The sequence below is a fragment of the Chiloscyllium punctatum genome, chromosome 32 (genome assembly GCF_047496795.1).
Source record: "Chiloscyllium punctatum isolate Juve2018m chromosome 32, sChiPun1.3, whole genome shotgun sequence".
In the NCBI taxonomy this organism is placed as follows: Eukaryota; Metazoa; Chordata; class Chondrichthyes; order Orectolobiformes; family Hemiscylliidae; genus Chiloscyllium; species Chiloscyllium punctatum.
In genome coordinates this window covers 38,413,331-38,430,833 of record NC_092770.1, presented here as the reverse complement: position 1 = coordinate 38,430,833, position 17,503 = coordinate 38,413,331, and the positions used below count along the sequence as shown (strand labels likewise).

General features: G+C 39.0%; 1 protein-coding gene across 1 annotated transcript in view; it reads left to right on the top strand.

The window, feature by feature from the left end:
- The window catches only part of mrps35 (mitochondrial ribosomal protein S35), a 35,928-nt gene extending 21,825 nt beyond the window's left edge, over positions 1 to 14,103 (top strand). The window contains exon 8 of the mRNA XM_072552111.1: positions 13,748 to 14,103. Within this exon, the coding sequence (XP_072408212.1) occupies positions 13,748 to 14,023 (276 nt within the window). The 3' untranslated portion in view covers positions 14,024 to 14,103. The remainder of the gene's footprint in view (positions 1 to 13,747) is intronic.
- The last annotated feature ends 3,400 nt before the right edge of the window (positions 14,104 to 17,503 follow it).

Here is a 17,503-nt window from a genome sequence, read left to right as displayed (position 1 = left end):
GTGCAGTGGTTACTCAGTTTCTTTGGCCGTGTTTGACCTGATGCCATGAGACTTAATTGATTTTATTGTTGCCACATGTATTGAGATATAATGGAAAGTGTACTTTGCATGCTATACTGTCAGATCGTACCGTACAAAGTGCATCAGGGTAGCAGAACAGGCTGCGCACGGAGAAAGATCCGAGATCTTTCAAAAGTCTGATAACTGCGGGGAGGAAGGTGTTCTTAAATCTACTCATATGTGTTCAAACTTTTATATCCTCTGCCTGACAGAAGAGGGTGAGGGAGAGTATAACTGGGGTTGGTGAGGTCTTTGATTATGTTGGTTACTTTCCTGAGGCAGTGAGAAGTACAGATGGAGTCAGTGGAAAGAAGGCTGTTTTGCATGAGAAACTAGGCTGTGTTCCTGACTCTGTAATTTCATGTGCTCTTGGGAAGAGCAGTTGCTATACCATGCTGTGATGCACTCAGGATTCTTTCTATGGCGCATCTATAAAAATTAGTAAGAGTTCTTATGGACATGCCAAATTTCCTTCCTCTCCAGAGGAAGTAGAGATGTTGTTGTATTTCCTTGACGGTTGCATCGCTGTGGGTGGACCAGGACAGATTGTTTGTGATCATCACTCCCTGGAACTTAATGCTGTCAGCCGGCTCCACCAGGGATGAGTGTAAGGCCAGGGAGGTGGCATCTGCTGTGGAGCTGTTGCACCATGAGGCAAATTGCAAAGGATCCAGACAGTTTGATAGGTTGGAGTTGATGTGAGCTATGACTAACCTCTCAAAACACTTCATAATTATGGAGGTCAGAGCCACCGGGCAATAGTCATTGAGGCACACTGCATGATTTTTCTTTGGACTGGGATAATGGTGGTCGTCTTGAAGCAGGAGAGGACTTTAGATCATAGTAAGGCGAGGTTAAAGATGTATGCATATACACCCACCAGCTGGTTCGCACAGGATCTGGGTGCACAGCCAGGGACTCTGTCTGGGCCAGTCACTTTCTGTGGGTTCACTCTCAAGAAGGCCAATGTAATGTCAACGGCAGTGCCTATGTGGATACAGGTGCATCCAAGGCTGTTGGCTCTAGTGTTAATGTTGAGGATGCTCAGGGCATCCCTCTCAATTGTATACCACTGTGCCACCATTAATGTATCTTGTCAAGACAGATTCTGAGATTATGATTTTTCCAGGAAATTGTGTATATGGTATGATTTCTGTGAGTATGACTTTAAGGCTATTGCTTGACTACTGTATCATAGCTCTCTCAATTTTAGCACTCATCCCCATATGTAATAAAGGAGGACCTTGTGGGGTCGACAGCAACTTTGCAGCTGTTATTTCCTGTGTTTTAGTCAATGGTAGATGATCAATCCAATTTCATTTCTTTTTTGAAGGAGTTTTAGCAGTTTATACAACTCAGTGACTTGTAAGGCCATTTCAGAGGGTATTTGAGAGTCAACCATATTGCTGTGGGTCTAGCATCACATAGAGTCACTTCAGGACAGTAGTTTTCTTTTCCTAAAGAACATTAGTGAACCAGATGGGTTTTATGACAATCGATAATGGATTTGTGATTATCATTAGACTTTTAATTCCAGATTTTTGTTAATTCAAATTCCACCAGCTGCAATGATGTGATTCGAACTCAGATCCCCAGAATGTAAACTAGATTAGAGTTTAATGACAATACCGTCATATCCCCCAAGTAGGCATTTGTTGACCATTTTAATTGTCCTTGAACTGAATAACTTGTTCGGCCATTTCAGGAACAGTTAAGAGTCAATTACATTGCTGTGGGTCTAAAGTCACGGCCGAACCAGAGAAAGATGACATATTTCCTTCTGTAAATGAATTTTCAACAACATTGGTTATATAATTGTCATTCGACCAGCTTTTAATTCCAAATTTTTTCTTTCAGTCAAATTTCACCAGCTACAGTAGTGTGTTTCAAACCTGTGTCCCAGATCATGAGCCTTGACCTGTGAATTCCAGTGATGTGACCACTGCAACAATCTTCCCTAAATCCTAGAGAAACTACTTAAAGAATGTTATTCTGTATCTGAATTGTAATAAATTTCTGTTTAAAGAGCTAGATGCTAAGTACCAAAACCTCCAGGCTTACCAAGTATTTGGAATATAGACAAGTTTTTGTTTTGCCTTTTTTAATGTGCTTCTAAATTCACTGTCACTACATTTTCAAGGTCTGTTGCTATAAGTGCACGAGCACTGTGATCTTTTATTACTGATAAGAAAAGCCATTGCCCCAGTGGCAGGTGGAAATTTTCAATGGCAGCAATGTACTAATGATGAAAGATTAGGAGATGACTTGTTTATTGATGGTAGACAAACCCTTCATTCTTCTGACTATAATGTTACTTGAATGGGGAGACCAAGTCATCTGATATTTTCATGTTGTGTGTCTTCTATTCTGAACACACAGGAAAGCCTTTGGGTGAAATGGTTAGCTTCTGTTACCTTTCAGATCTAATATCAATAGTTAATGGAGGTGTCAATCAGTTCTAATTGCACTTGATTTTTATGAAACATTAATGAGAACTGTGACATATTTGATTTTCCATGGTCAATGCAATCTCTTTCCAACTAGCTTGCAGATGAGTTGAAACGTATTGTTACAGAAGCTGCACCTGTCTGATGTTACTGAGCATGAGTACTGTTAAATAATTGCATTATTTAGACATTAGTTATTGTAGTAAGCTGTTCAATAAGAATTGGTACAGTCATAATCCATGGGTTGATTGCCTAGTTGACAAAATAGCAACATGCTGTAGTGAGTGGAACTTTACACTTTTTTTCATCACCCAGTAACGTGAGAATCCAGCCCACATGGTATTCCACAAGAGAATGGATTTCTTAGTGATATTCCATACATTGTAATAATCAATATTAGTAGCCTCAACTGTAGAGATTGGTTTGGAATACATTAACTAATATATAAAGTAAAAATAATCAAATTATAGAAAATGGAATTGCCCTCCTCTTGGAAGATATAGGCTTCATTGTGTCTGTCAATTGATGTAAATTCTGAAATAATACAAGCAATATCTGAAATTAAAAATAGGAGTAATACCATTCCTACACTTAATTAAATCAGAAAATCAGATTGTTTGTTGAAAGGAATTTTGAAGTGAGGCAGCTTTTAATAACTCTTAAGGAAAGCTGTGCAACTTTAATTATGACAGGTTGTACATTCAAGAACTGAAAGACATTTAACTCAGCTAATCTTCGTTTTTCTGTTTTACTGCGTTACAACACGTGCTAAACCTAAATCCATAAAGAATTGTTTCTCATTTCAAGTTTTTCTTTGTGGCTCATGCTCAATTTCATTTGAGGAAATCTGCAGAAACTTTATAAATTTCCTTCTGTTGGGACAGTACATGATGAAATATAGGGTTACAGTATATAGTTTGAAATATGTGTGCGTTTCTGCTTATTGGAGTGATCAAGAATATTAATTACTCTATAGTTGATTTAATACTGTGTTTAAAATAATAAATTGTGAGCCTTGAGACAACTATCCGCACCACGCCTAAATGCATTTGGTTCATAAATGCACTGAGTTATCTGGGAAGGTCTCTTGGAGCATGAGTTATGAAATTTGGGAAAGAAAAAATTGTAACGGCACCAATAAATTGAACTCCTGCATGTATTTCTGTGCATCTTGTGCTTGATGCTTGTATCCTTTTCATGCATTCTGGGAGGGATGGAATGAGCATGTGAAATTGTTCAAACCAATTACTGTGCTGAAAGAGTGGGTTGCAGCTTTATATTTTGCCAAACTTTTCTGTGAAAAACACAGCTATGAAGTGACATTGCGTAATTAACATAAAATACTGTCCATATTTGTATGTTTCTGTGCGCTTCCATGTTAAAAGCTGTATTTAAATTCTGACCAATATCGTATGAAGGCCTTTAAGTATATTGGATTATTTTAGACTCTAGAAAGATGGGATCATTTTATAGAGTAATACAGGCCCTTCAACCTGCAATTTCTATGCCAACCAATAAACACCAAACTATAGCAGTTCCATTTACCTTTACTTGGTCTCATAGCCTACTATGCTCTGCTATTTTAGGTGGTCATCAGGATGCGGCTTAAGTGTTGCAAGAGTACCTGTTTCTGGCAGCGTGTTCCATAGTTCTACCACCACCTGGGTGTAAAGAAATGTCCTCATCCCCTGTAAACCACTTACTCTTCACTTTAAACTTATGATTTAAACTTAAACTTTTGATCTTAAACATGCCTACATAAGAAAAAGATTACCACTGTTTACCCCATCTATGCCTTTCATAATCTTGTATAGTTGAATCAGAACACCTCCCCACACACCCCCCCCCCCCCCCCCCCCCCCCCCCCAACCCTCAAGCCTGCTCTGTTCCAGGGAAAGCAAATTCAACTTATCACGTCTCCTTATAACTGACATTTTTCCATCGCAGGCAACGTTCTGGTAAATCTCTCTCCAGCGTAATCACATCTTTCTGATAGCATGGTGACCAGAACTGCACCTAAAATTCTATCTGTGACCTAATCAATGCTCTATAAAATTGCAACAAGACTTCTCTGCTCCTATGTTCTATGCCTTGATTGTGAAGGCAAGCATCTGTATGCCTTCTTCACTTCACTATCTCCTACAGCTGACACATTTAGTGATCTGTGCACTTATACACCAAGGTCCCTCTGTAACAACTTACTGTTCATTGTGTAAATCCTTGTCTTATGAGACCTATCAAAATGTATCACTTCTTACTTATCAGGATTAAATTCCATCTGCCCAGTTTACCAGCTGATCAATATCACAGTAGTTAAGGGAAATACTCTGTGGAAAGATATTTTGGATAAATCAAAAGGACTTGTGGGGAAATGCTTTGATATATTTAAGATTACTAATTGTAAAAATAATTTTCAGTATGTAATAGCAACCTTTTCAGATAATGAACTGAAGTTCAGTGAAGATCACTGTTGATTTTTGACCCAGTGCCTTTAATGCCTTTGGACAGCAAAAACAGCAATCTCTGTTTTAAATACATCCACTCTTTTTTGAAATAAATGTCACTCACGCTGTGTAAACAGGAAAATTAATCTACTTTCTAAAGGTTTTCTAAGAATGATTAATTTCCTTGGTGAAATTCTGCATTTAATTTTTTGTTTGTACCTCCATCTCATCCAGGAAAGCTGTCACTTGGTCCCTCTCTGGGAGTATCGAATGTCTACTTAATGGACAGTACAAACTATATTTGTGAAGTGATGCTTTAATGAGATGATTCTGTGGTGTAGTTCATAATGTAAACTGCTGTCAAGGTTAATATTTAGTGAATAGCGCTTTTAGTTTTTTGTTATGGTAAAAGTCATAAATCATGAAATCTTTTCATCCTTTCAGCTATTAACTGGAAGTTTGAATTTCAAACATCTGTCAGCTGTGCAGACATTATAATTTTCATTATTTGCACTTGAAGGTATTTGATCTTGTGTTTTGACAGATATATTTTTGCTTTTCTTTCTTCAAATCTTTTAGCAATTTGCAAGTTAAGCTGGTTTTACTGTATTACCAATCTTGCATGCAATTGTAATCTAGTACTTTGTATAATTCACACCTAGGTAACACAATAAAGTGAGGACTCCAAACCCAACTGTATTATCAAATACCTACTCCCAAATAGTTGGTGTTTTTCTTTAATGTTTAAACAGCATGAATAGAAACACTAGCAACAATTGATACAGAGGAACGATACCACCAGCAGGTTCCCTTCCAAGCTACTCACCATCCTGACTTGGAAATAGATTACTGCTGAATCAAAATCCAAGAGCTCCCTCCCTAATAGCATTGTAGGTTGACCTCCAGCAAATGAACTGCAACAGTTCAAGATGGTTGCTCGCCGTCACTTTCTCAATGCCAACAAGCAATGAGTAATGAATGGCATATTCCAAAAAAAAAATTAAAAACTTACACAGAACATTTAATAAGAATCTGCCCATAAATCCAGTGAATGATCTAAAGCTGTCTGGAATTAAGATTGATTTGGAAATGCCGGTGTTGGACTGGGGTGTACAAAGTTAAAAATCACACAACACCAGGTTAGAGTCCAACAGGTTTAATTGGAAGCACAATAGCTTTCGGAGCAATGCTCCTTCATCAGGTGATAGTCCTGACTATCACCTGATGAAGGATCGTCGCTCCGAAAGCTAGTGTGCTTCCAGTTAAACCTGTTGGACTATAGCCTGGTGTTGTGTGATTTTTAACTTTGGAATTAAGATTGTTTTAGAGTCATAGAATCATACAGCACGGATATAGACCCTTCGGTCCAACTCTTCCATATCACTCAGAAATCCTAACCTAATCTAGTCCCATTTACCAGCACTTAGCCTATATCCCTCTAAACCCTTCCTATTCATATACCCATCCAGCTGCCTTTTAAATATTGCAATTGTACCAGCCTCCAGTATTTACTCTAACAGCTCATTCCATATACCTTCAACACTCTGCATGAAAATGTTGCCCTTTAGGTCCCTTCTATATCTTTCCCCTGTCATCCTGAACCTATGCCCTCAATTCTGGACTCTCCCACCCCAGGGAAAAGACCTTGACTGTTTACCCTATCCATGCCCCTCATGATTTTATAAACTTCTATAAGGTCACCCCTCAGCCTCTGTAGCTCCAGGGAAAACAGCCCCAGCCCATTCAGTCTCTCCCTATAGCTCAAAACCTCCAACCCTGGCAACAACTCTACTAAGGCTTTGCTGAACCCTTTCAAGTTTCACAACATCCTTCCAATAGGAAGGAGACCAGAATTACAGGCAATATTCTAAAAGTGGCCTAACCAATGTCCTGCACAGCCGCAACATGACCTCCCAACTCCTACATTCAATACTCTGACCAGTAAAGGAAAGCATACCAAACTCCGCCTTCGTTGTCCTATCTACATGTGACTCTACTTTCAAGGAACTGTGAACCTGCACTTCTTTGTTCAGCAACACCTTGCATTTATCTAAATTAAACTTCATCTGCAACTCCTCAGCCCATTGACCCACCTGATTAAGATCCGGTTGTAATCTGAGGTCACCTCCAATTTTGGTGTCATCTGCAAACTTACTAACTATACCTCTTATGCTCACATCCAAATCATTGATATAAATGACAAAAAGAAGTGGACCCAGTACCGGTCCTTGTGGCACTCCACTGATCACAGGCCTCCAGTCTGAAAAACAACCCTCCACCACCACACTCTGTCTTCTACTTTCGAGCCAGTTCTGAATCCAAATGGCTAGTTCTCCCTGTATTCCATGAGATCTAACCTTGCTAACTAATCTCCCATGAGGAACACTTTACTGAAGTCCATATAGATCACGTCTACTGCTCTGCCCTCATCACTCCTCTTTGTTACTACAAAAAAACTCAATCAAGTTTGTGAGACACAATTTCCCACGCACAAAGCCATGTTGACGATCCCTAATCAGTCCTTGCCTTTCCAAATACATGCACATCCTTTCCCTCAGGATTCCCTCCAACAACCTGCCCATCAATGCCAGACTCACCAGTCTAGACTTCCCTGGCTTGTCCTTACCACCTTTCTTAAATAGTGGCACCACATTAACCGCCAGTCTTCCAGCACCTCACCTATGATTAGTGATGACACAAATATTTCAGCAAGGGGCCCAACAATCACTTCCCTAGCTTCCCACAGAGTTCTGGGATACACTTGATCAGGTGCTGGGGATGTATCCACTTTTATGTGTTTCAAGGCATCCAGCACCACCACCTCTGTAATATCGACATTTTCAAGATGTCACCATCTATTTACCCACATTCTATACCTCCCATGTCCTGCTGCACAGTAAATACTGATGCAAAATACTCATTTAGTGTCTCTTCCATCTTCTGTGGTTCCACACATAGGATGCTTTGCTGATCTTTGAGGGGCCCTATTCTCGCCCTAGTTACTCTTTTGTCCTTAATGTATTTATAAAAACCCTTTGGATTCTCCTTAACCCTATTTGCCAAAGCTATCTCATATCCCCTTTTTGCCCCCCTAATTTCCCTCTTAAGCATATTTCCACTGCGTTTATACTGTTCTGAGGATTCACTCGATCTCTACTTGTCATATGCTTCATTCTTTTTCTTAACCAAAACCTCAATTTCTCTAGTCATTCAGCTTTCCCTATACCTACCAGCCTTTCCTTTCACCCTAACAGGAATACACTGTCTCTGGACTCTCATTACCTCATTTCTGAAGGCTTCTCATTTTCCAGCTGTCCCTTTACCTGCGAACATCTGCCCCCTGTCAGCTTTCGAAAGTTCTTGCCTAATATCGTCAAAATTAACCTTCCTCTAGTTTTGAACTTCAACTTTTCTTTTCCATCACTATTTTAAAACTAATAGAATTATGGTCGCTGGCCCCAAAGTGCTCCCACACTGACACCGCAGTCACCTGCTCTGCCTTATTTCCCAAGCGTAGGTCAAGTTTTGCACCTTCTTTTATGGGTACATCCACATACTGACTCAAGATTTTCTTGTACACACTTAACAAATTCCTGTCCATCGAAACCTTTAACACTATGGTAGTTCCAGTCTGTGTTTGGAAAGTTAAAATCCCCGACCATAATCACCCTATTATTCTTACAGATATGTGAAATCTCCTTAAAAAATTGTCTCTCAATTTCCCATTTGGCTATTAGGAGGTCTATAATACAATCCCAATAAAGTGATCATCTCCTTATTATTTCTCAGTTCCACCCAAGTAGCCTCCATGGATGTATTCCCAGGAATATCAGTACAGCAGTAATACGTAATGCTAATGTTATCAAAAACGCCACTCCTCCTCATCTCTTGACCCCCTTGATATCCTTCCTGTAGCATTTGTACCCTGGAACATTAAGCTGCCAGTCCTGTCCATCCCTGAGCCATGTTTTGTACTTGCTAAGATATCCCAGTCACATGTTCCTAACCATACCCTGAGTTCATTTGCCTTCCCTGTTAGGTCTCTTGCACTGAAGTAAATGCAGTCCTACATTGTTCCCTGCTTTGTTCCTTCCTGCCCTGACTGTTTGACTCACTCCCCTTTCCAACTGTACCAGTCTCAGATTGATCTCTCTCCTCATTATTTCCGTGGGTCGATTTCCCCCCTTACCGCACCGCACCACCCCCACCCCTAACCCCTTACTAGCTTAAATCCTCCCGAGCAGCTCTCGCAAATCTCCCTGCCAGTATATTAGTCCCCTTGCAATTCAGGTGCAATGCATCCTCCTTGGACAGGTCACTTCTACCTCAAGAGATTCAAATGATCCAAAAATGTGATCCCTTCCCCAATGCACCAGCTCCTCAGCCATGCATTCGTCTGCTCTATTCTCCTATTCCTACCCTTACTAGCTCATAGCACCAGAAGTAATCCAGATATTACTAATATTATTGAGGACTTCATTTTTAAATTCCTGCCTAACTTTCTATATTCTCCCTTCAGAATCTCATCTTTTTGCTTTCCTATGCTGTAGGTTCCAATGTGTACAATAACCTGCTGGTCCCTCTCCCATTTGAGAACATTCTGCACCCTCTCGGAGATATTCTTGATCCTGGCACCAGAGAGACAACACGTCATTCTGTTTTTTTTTGCTGCTGGCCACAGGAATGTCTGTCTGTGCCTCTGACTATAGAGTCCCCTATCACAATCGATCGCTTGGAACCCTACGTAACATCATTACCAGAAACTTGGCTGTTCGTGCTACATTTCCCTGAGAGTCCATCACCCCCTACATTTTCCAAAACAGCATACTTGTTTGAAATGAGGGTAGCCACAAAGAGTTGAAAAATCATTAAATGAATTACTGTAGATCACCATTATCTTTCTAAGACATTACCACAGTGTATCTAATTAGCTCTTTCAACAAAAACATTGCTGAGAACAAAAAAGCAACAGTTTGCTGTTGAATTAAATCCATTATAGATCACGTCATGTTGAATAATTGCACTTTAGATTGTAATCATTAATATTTAGTTATACAAGGAAAAACAATGCCTTCCATGACACGATATCTGCCTGTCATTGCACAACTCTGTTGCATTTCAGGTACACATAGCTGAGCATGCTTCAGGCCATTGGCTTACTCCTAAAAGTGCATTTTTGTTACAGGCTGAGTTCCTTGTGTTTTCTGAAGTACATGTAATTATGTCAACTGCAACACTGTTTTGGTGACAATCTTGACTAAATGTTTGGATTTACACGAATCTATTATTCATGAGGTCATGTGGTGCTGTAGTAGAAGCCCTACCTCTGGGGCAGAAGGTGTGGGTTCAGGTCTGATATGTTCTGGAGGTGTGTTATATAAGTATTTTATAATAGTCAAATATAATTTTATAATAGTCAAATTATGTCAAAGATTTTATTGCGTTTTTGCTATCAACACAAGGCATTCAATAGAATGCTGGATGGACCTTTGTGTCTTCTGTTTAAAGCCTAAAAACCTTCTCAGGACTCTAAAGGAACATAGTTTTTAAGTCTGATTAACAGTAATAATATCCTGTATATTGTGAGGTTTGACTTTTACATGAGTAACATTTTTGGAGAGGTTAGAATTTGCCACTGCCTTGCTATTGCAACTGTCACATCACAGTCTATTCCTGCCAACTCTGCATCCAAAAGGATTCTATTTTGATTTATGAGTAAATACTTAAGTGGAGACAGACGTTAGTTTCTGTAAACTAAATTCATTAAAATTAACAATTCAACAAGAACAAAAGTCATATATACAAATGTGTACAATTTCACTCATCGTTTTTCACTATACAAAAAATACAATTCAGCATACAGCATAAACTAAATTTGTACTAAAATTCATGAAAAATCATCCTCCTCATCTTCAGTATGGAATTTGCTTCTTAAATGGCAACATATTGATCAAAAGCATCAATATCTTTGACAGCAATTTTATCATCAATCATATAATTCCAGAAATAATTATCTTTTGTGCCTTCAAGTGCATTGCCTAACCCACATGACACTGACCAGATTTGATGTGAACATGTCTGAGATGAGAAGCATTTTTTCCTTATGTGCTCCTCCAGGCTGGAAAATCCAAACTTCCTTCGGTGATATTTTCAAGCCATCTTCATCCATCCAACCATCCTTATCAGGAGTTGGATGATGACCACTTTCGAGAATTGTTATTTTGGGAGTCTTTTTTTCTTCTCTGACTATCATGATTGGCCTAAACTTTATATCATTGGACTAGACACAATGACACTTAAATGAATCTGTTCTTTTCGTGGCCACTAACATTACCTTCTCTTCTGTTCTGATCACTATTTCCGTGGGTCGATTTCCCCTATTTGACTGGGAAAAATGTCAAAACTCATGGGTCTGCTTTGCAAACAATCTTAACAACTAAGTTTGCAGTGGGTTGTTTATCCACCATTCATTCTTGATACCAAGTTGTTATATTCGAGGGTAGGACTAGTGGGAATGCAGTGCATGCCACAGAGGTGTCTGCCGTGACATCACATCACGTCTTGACATCAGTAGACATGAGGAACAGAACAGCCAGCTCCAATACTCGGCTATTTTATCAAGCAGGTTTGCACAGCACAAGTTTGAGTTCAACAGCAAGCAGTGATGAGGAAAAAACATTTTGGAATTTTTTGGTAAAAGTCAAGTGATTTGTGTGTGAGAGTTTGACTTTAATGCAAATGTGCTCAGTTAAAGATTTTAAATAGACTGCCATCACTAGAAGACAGACAAATAGTACATCTTAAATCCATAATTAATGGTTGGCTAAAAGCAAGCTCTATTAATTTCTGTCAGCTTATGCCAGATAGCCTTTTTTGATAGTCTATGCTCATTTATCTTTCTTTCATTCTGACTGATGAATTACCACAATTACTTGCCTTTGTTGCTGAAGGTGCTCTCTAAGCACTCTGTTTCCAGGTCAAACATCACAGAGAAGGTAGTACTCCACTTGGTTCTCTTCAGGATCTTGGGCATTTTAGAAAGCAATAAAAGATACACACAGTGATGTTCTGAGTCTTACTTGAGTCATACAGAAAAACTCCAATTTTATCCTGGACTGTGGTTTTATTTTTCATGTAAGTGCTCACACTTTCACTTTGTTGAACTTGCTGAAGGGTAAGACTGGGTAATGATGAGAACAAATGTGTAAAACCCCATAAACACTTACTTTTCTATTGCTGCAAAGTTGAAACCACTACTATACTGCAGGAGTGGCAGAATAACTGTCCTATTAATATGGCATAATTTGGTGTGAATGTATTTAAATGTAATTGTAATGTCATTTCATGTAATAGCAACTTGGAGAAAGTCATGATTGTTCTGATTCTAATTGTTTTTTATTGACTTTCTCTTTTCCAAAAGCCTTTGTTTTAACAATCTTCAAATTTCAGGGAATAATATTCAACATTAAATACCTTTAAACTACTATTTCCAATGGTTTGTCAAACCATAACAAACAGGTCTATTATTCTTGCAATAATCCTCTCATTGGATTTTTTTTATTGACTTGGACAAATGTACCAGAAACTGCATCCTATTCACTTTTCCCTAGAATGTGAAAGCTTTTATAGAAACAGCACTAAAGAGAAAAGGCATTTCAGTGAATTCTATGCAAATCTTAAATTCAACTGTATATTTATCTTCAGTCTCTCCATTTGTTTATGATTAATTAGAAATCTTAGAAATGATTTTAGTTCGTCAGTATATCCCTTATTTTCATCTGCACTTCTATAATGGTTTAACTTATTTTAAATTTCCAGTCTATAATCAGCCTGTCAGATGGGCCAGTGGGCTGAGAAGTGGCAGATGGAGTTTAATTTAGAGGTGCTGCATTTTGGGAAAGCAAATCTTAACAGGGCTTATACACTTAATGGTAAGGTCCTAGGGAGTGTTGCTGAATGAAGAGACCTTGGAGTGCAGGTTCATAGCTCCTTGAAAGCGGAATCGCAGGTAGATAGGATAGTGAAGAAGGCGTTTGGTATGCTTTTGTTTGTTGGTCAGAGTATTAAGTACAGGAATTAGGAGGTCATGTTGTGGCTGTACAGGAAATTGGTTAGGCCACTGTTGGAATACTGCATGCAATTCTGGTCTCCTTCCTATCGGAAAGATGTTGTGAAACTTGAAAGGGTTCCGAAAAGATTTACAAGGATGTTGCCAGGGTTGGAGGATTTGAGCTATAGGGAGAGGCTGAACACATTGGGGCTGTTTTCCCTGGACCATCAGAGGCTGAGGGGTGACTTTATGGAGGTTTATAAAATTATGAGAGGCGTGGATAGGATGAATAGACAAAGTCTTTTCCCTGGGTTAGGGGCATAGATTTAGGGTGAAAGATATAAAAGAGACCTAAGGGGCAACATTTTCATGCAGAGGGTGGTGCATGTATGGAATGAGCTGCCAGAGGAAGTGATGGAGGCTGATACAATTGCAACATTTAAAAGGCATTTGGATGGGTATATGAAGAGGAAAGGTTTGGAGGGATATGGGCCAGGTGCTGGCAGGTGGGACTAGATTGTGTTGGGATATCTGATCAGCACGGACGAGTTGGACCGAAGGGTCTGTTTCTGTGCTGTACATCTCTGACTATGACTCTATAATTGGACCTCCTCCGACAATATCTTTGGACTGTTTTGTTCAGTTCAAATCATTCTGATGGGGTAGAAATACAGTACTTATCGTCTGAAACCATGCTGTACATCTCAATGACATAATAATCATACAATTGTCTTTCTTCTTCACAGAAAACTGAAGCATGGGAATTGGACAAAACAGAAGCTGACATGGATGAATATATTTGGGAGAACAGTCAATCTGAGAAAAATGCTTTGGATACAATCTTCAGAATGAAAAAAGCGGAAAAATTACCAGCTTCAAAAGAAGACATAATTAGCTCCCCGGAAGTCCACAATTACAAGCTATCAGTGGAGAATATTAAAAATGAAGGAGAAACAGAAAATAACATCTTACAATACAAAGAATCTGTAAAGAAACTGCTAAAATTGCAGATTGCAGCATAATTAGTGGCACTGTACAGACTTTGTTTAAAAATTTTATTTAAGTTACAGGTGTTCAAATAAAACATCTTGTATAAAGAAAAGTGTTAATTGCTAATTTCTGAACAAACATACTTTAATTTCCACAGGTCTGTTTGTATTGAAAGTATGTCAATTCTGTGATTAAAATTTGTTCTTTCTCTTTTTATTTTTGTTTACCCTCTGCTCTACCCATGTATGAGGCTAGTCATCTAAATTTTTACCCCAGATGCTGATGCTGTGCCATTGATTTTATTAGGACACTTTCTGACTAACTCAACCCTCTATCTTCTACTCCATCTCAAATTTCACTTCCTCTTTGTCATTAAGACCACTTCATTTCTACAGTTCTCTCCCAGTTTGAGAACACTTCAGCAGTCCATGTCATTCGATCTCGGACCTTCGGGTGACCATCCTCCAAGGCGGACTTCGGGACAGGCAGCAGCGAAAGGTGGCTGAGCAGAGGCAGATAACTAAGTTCAGAATGCATATGGAAGGCCTCGACTGCGATCTTGGGTTCGTGTCACACTACAGGTGACTACCATTGCACTATACACACACACAGACACACCTATGCGCACATGTGCACACAGACACACTCACACATGCACCCTCTCACAGACTTAGACCCGTTTACACTCACACACACACACACACACATACATTTACACTCTATCTCACAGACACACAACCCCCCACCCCAGGCACGCGCACACTCCCACATTCACACATGCGTCCTCTCACAGACTTAGACCTGTTTACACTCAAGCACACACCTATACACACACTATCACAGATACTCTCAAACCCCCACCCCAGGCACACTCTCACATGCATCCTCTCTCAGACTTAGACCCCTTTACACCCTCTCACACACCTATACGCTCTCTTTCACAGACACTCACAAACCCCCACTCCAGACACACACACAAAACCCACACATACACATATACGTTTGTGGGGTGAATTTGTACTTGCAGAGTTACATTGTACTTTGCTCAAAAACTGCATGAATCCATGTAAGACTCTGTTAACTCATTTTTTTAGATTAGAATCAGTCTAAACATTATGGCACCGACAGAGAACACGGAGCTAACACCTTCAACATCTATCTGGCTGACACCAATTGTTACAGTTAACCTGAGAATGTAACTTTAAAAAAAAGTTTGTGATTTACATATGAAAGTGAAGCTATCATGGTCATTCTAACAGATGAGAGACTTAACAATCAAGGTATTTTTCAGTGTCTAATTTAAACTTTTGCTACAAATTCTGTGTCTTACAATTGTGTACTCCACAACCACCTGATGAAGGAGCAGTGCTGTGAAAGCTAGTGCTTCCAATTAAACCTGTTGGGCTATAACCTGGTATTGTGTGATTTTTAACTGAATAGAGTCATACAGTGTGGAAACAAGCCTTTGGTCCAACTCGTATGCACCGACCAGACATCCCAATCTGACTTCGTCTCATTTGGCCCATTTATATCTTAAACCCTTCCTATTCACATACCCATCCAGATTCCTTTTAAATTGTGTAATTGTACCCACCTACACCACTTTCTCTGGCAGCTCATTCCATACATGTACCACCCTCTGATTGAACAGGTTACCCCTCAAGTCCTTTTTAAACATTTCCCTTCTCACTTTCAACCTATGCTGTCTAGTTTTAAACTCCCCCGTGCTAGGAAAAAGACCTTTGCTATTCATCCTTTACATATTTTTCATGATTTTATAAACCTCTATAAGGTGATTCCCCCAGCCTTCAATCCTCCACAGAAAAAAAAGTTATTCAGCCTCTCCTTATAATTCAAACCCTTCAGTCCCAGAACATGCTTGTAAATCTTTTCTGCACCCTCAAGATTAACAACATCCTTCCTACAGAAGGTGCTGTCTAGTCATACAATCCTATCAAAGTTTAGATATTTTTCTTTGGATTTTTGGAAACAGCCCAGTTGATTAGGTCTGTCATTATGCAAATCCTCTCTTCTGAAGGAGCCCTTCACCAGTATGGGGAGAACTCACTAAGAATGGTGACTCACTATGGTAATTCAGTCAACAATTGGCCAATTCACATTGCACAGAAAATGCTCTTCAAGTATGGCAGCATCAACTAATGACTGGAAAGAGCTTGTTATCAATCACTTAGAATGTGACAATGTTATCCATCAAGTTGCATCACACTTTCAGTTGCAGCTGCTCACTGAAAAGGCAGTGGAGGAAGAAGGAAATGAATAAAGCACCCTAACATCTTGTCAGGCAATTCTATGTAACCACAAGATCTGTCAGTTTATCAGTTTGTTTAAGTTAGATGGCAGAAACTCTCAACCTTGAGTAGATATCATACTCAAATAAAGGGCAGTAAACAACAATGAACAGCTATACCTCAATCTAAAGAACTAATAAAGAATCTTGAAAGAAGTACAATGTCGATGGTATTACATATCTAGAGGTCAGGAAATCCAGTTAACATCAAAAAACTTGAGAACATGTTTATCAGCATTATCTGAATCAATTTGTTTCTGGTAGCTTAAGATATTTGTAAAATGCTGGGAATGCTAATTTAAACTTCATAGCTATTTTAACTGGTACACTTTCACACAGTTCAATGGCCAAAGAGAAACATTAAAAATATTGTTATGAAGTTGAAGGTGTGTACTGTACCTTTACGAGAGAGTGAATGCCGTTCTGAACTGAGAGATTAGAAGCACCTGTGATATGAGGAGATGGCAGTCCCAGAGTGCACTGGAAAATTGAAAATATGTAACATTTGGCTGTGAAACAGATACCTAAGTTGGCTGCTGTTTTGACAACAATTTGAATTTAGCCAATCAGTTTAAATTATGCCCCAGGATACTAAAACACAATCGAGTTTGAATTTGTTGTTTTGCCCACATTGAACCAATAAGACAGTCTGATGTTGGGGATTTAAAAATGCAGGCATTTTGAAAATTGGAAATAGAGCAACTGCTGTCAACACAGAGCCAAGAAATTAGGAAACACTATCAAGGGTACCTTTTCGTATGAAACCTATTCACAGCAAAAAGAAAGAAGATGATCCAGGGAGATCTTCAGCTGGAAGAAGACACACACTGAAGACAACAGCGGTGGTATGGTTTTGAAATTAAGTTGATGTAATTTTAATAAGTGTCTTATTGGAACAGCATATTGTTATAGAGTTGGAGGCAGGTAATAAGCAGTTAAGAGAAAGGGGAACTGAGAGTTGTGAATAGTTGTTGTTTAATGTTCACTTTTAGAGTTAAAGAATAAATTGATATTATTGTCTTTAAATAGTGGAATTTGGGAGTTCTCTGTCACTCATATTTTAACAGATTACAAGGTGAGGTGAGCTTTTCTGGATGTTTGGTTTAATTAACAGAGGGGTTCACTGCTATGTCATAACAATAGAAACCCAAAAAGTATTGTTCCGGTATCTATTCCTAATTAGTCATAGTCCATGACACATTTC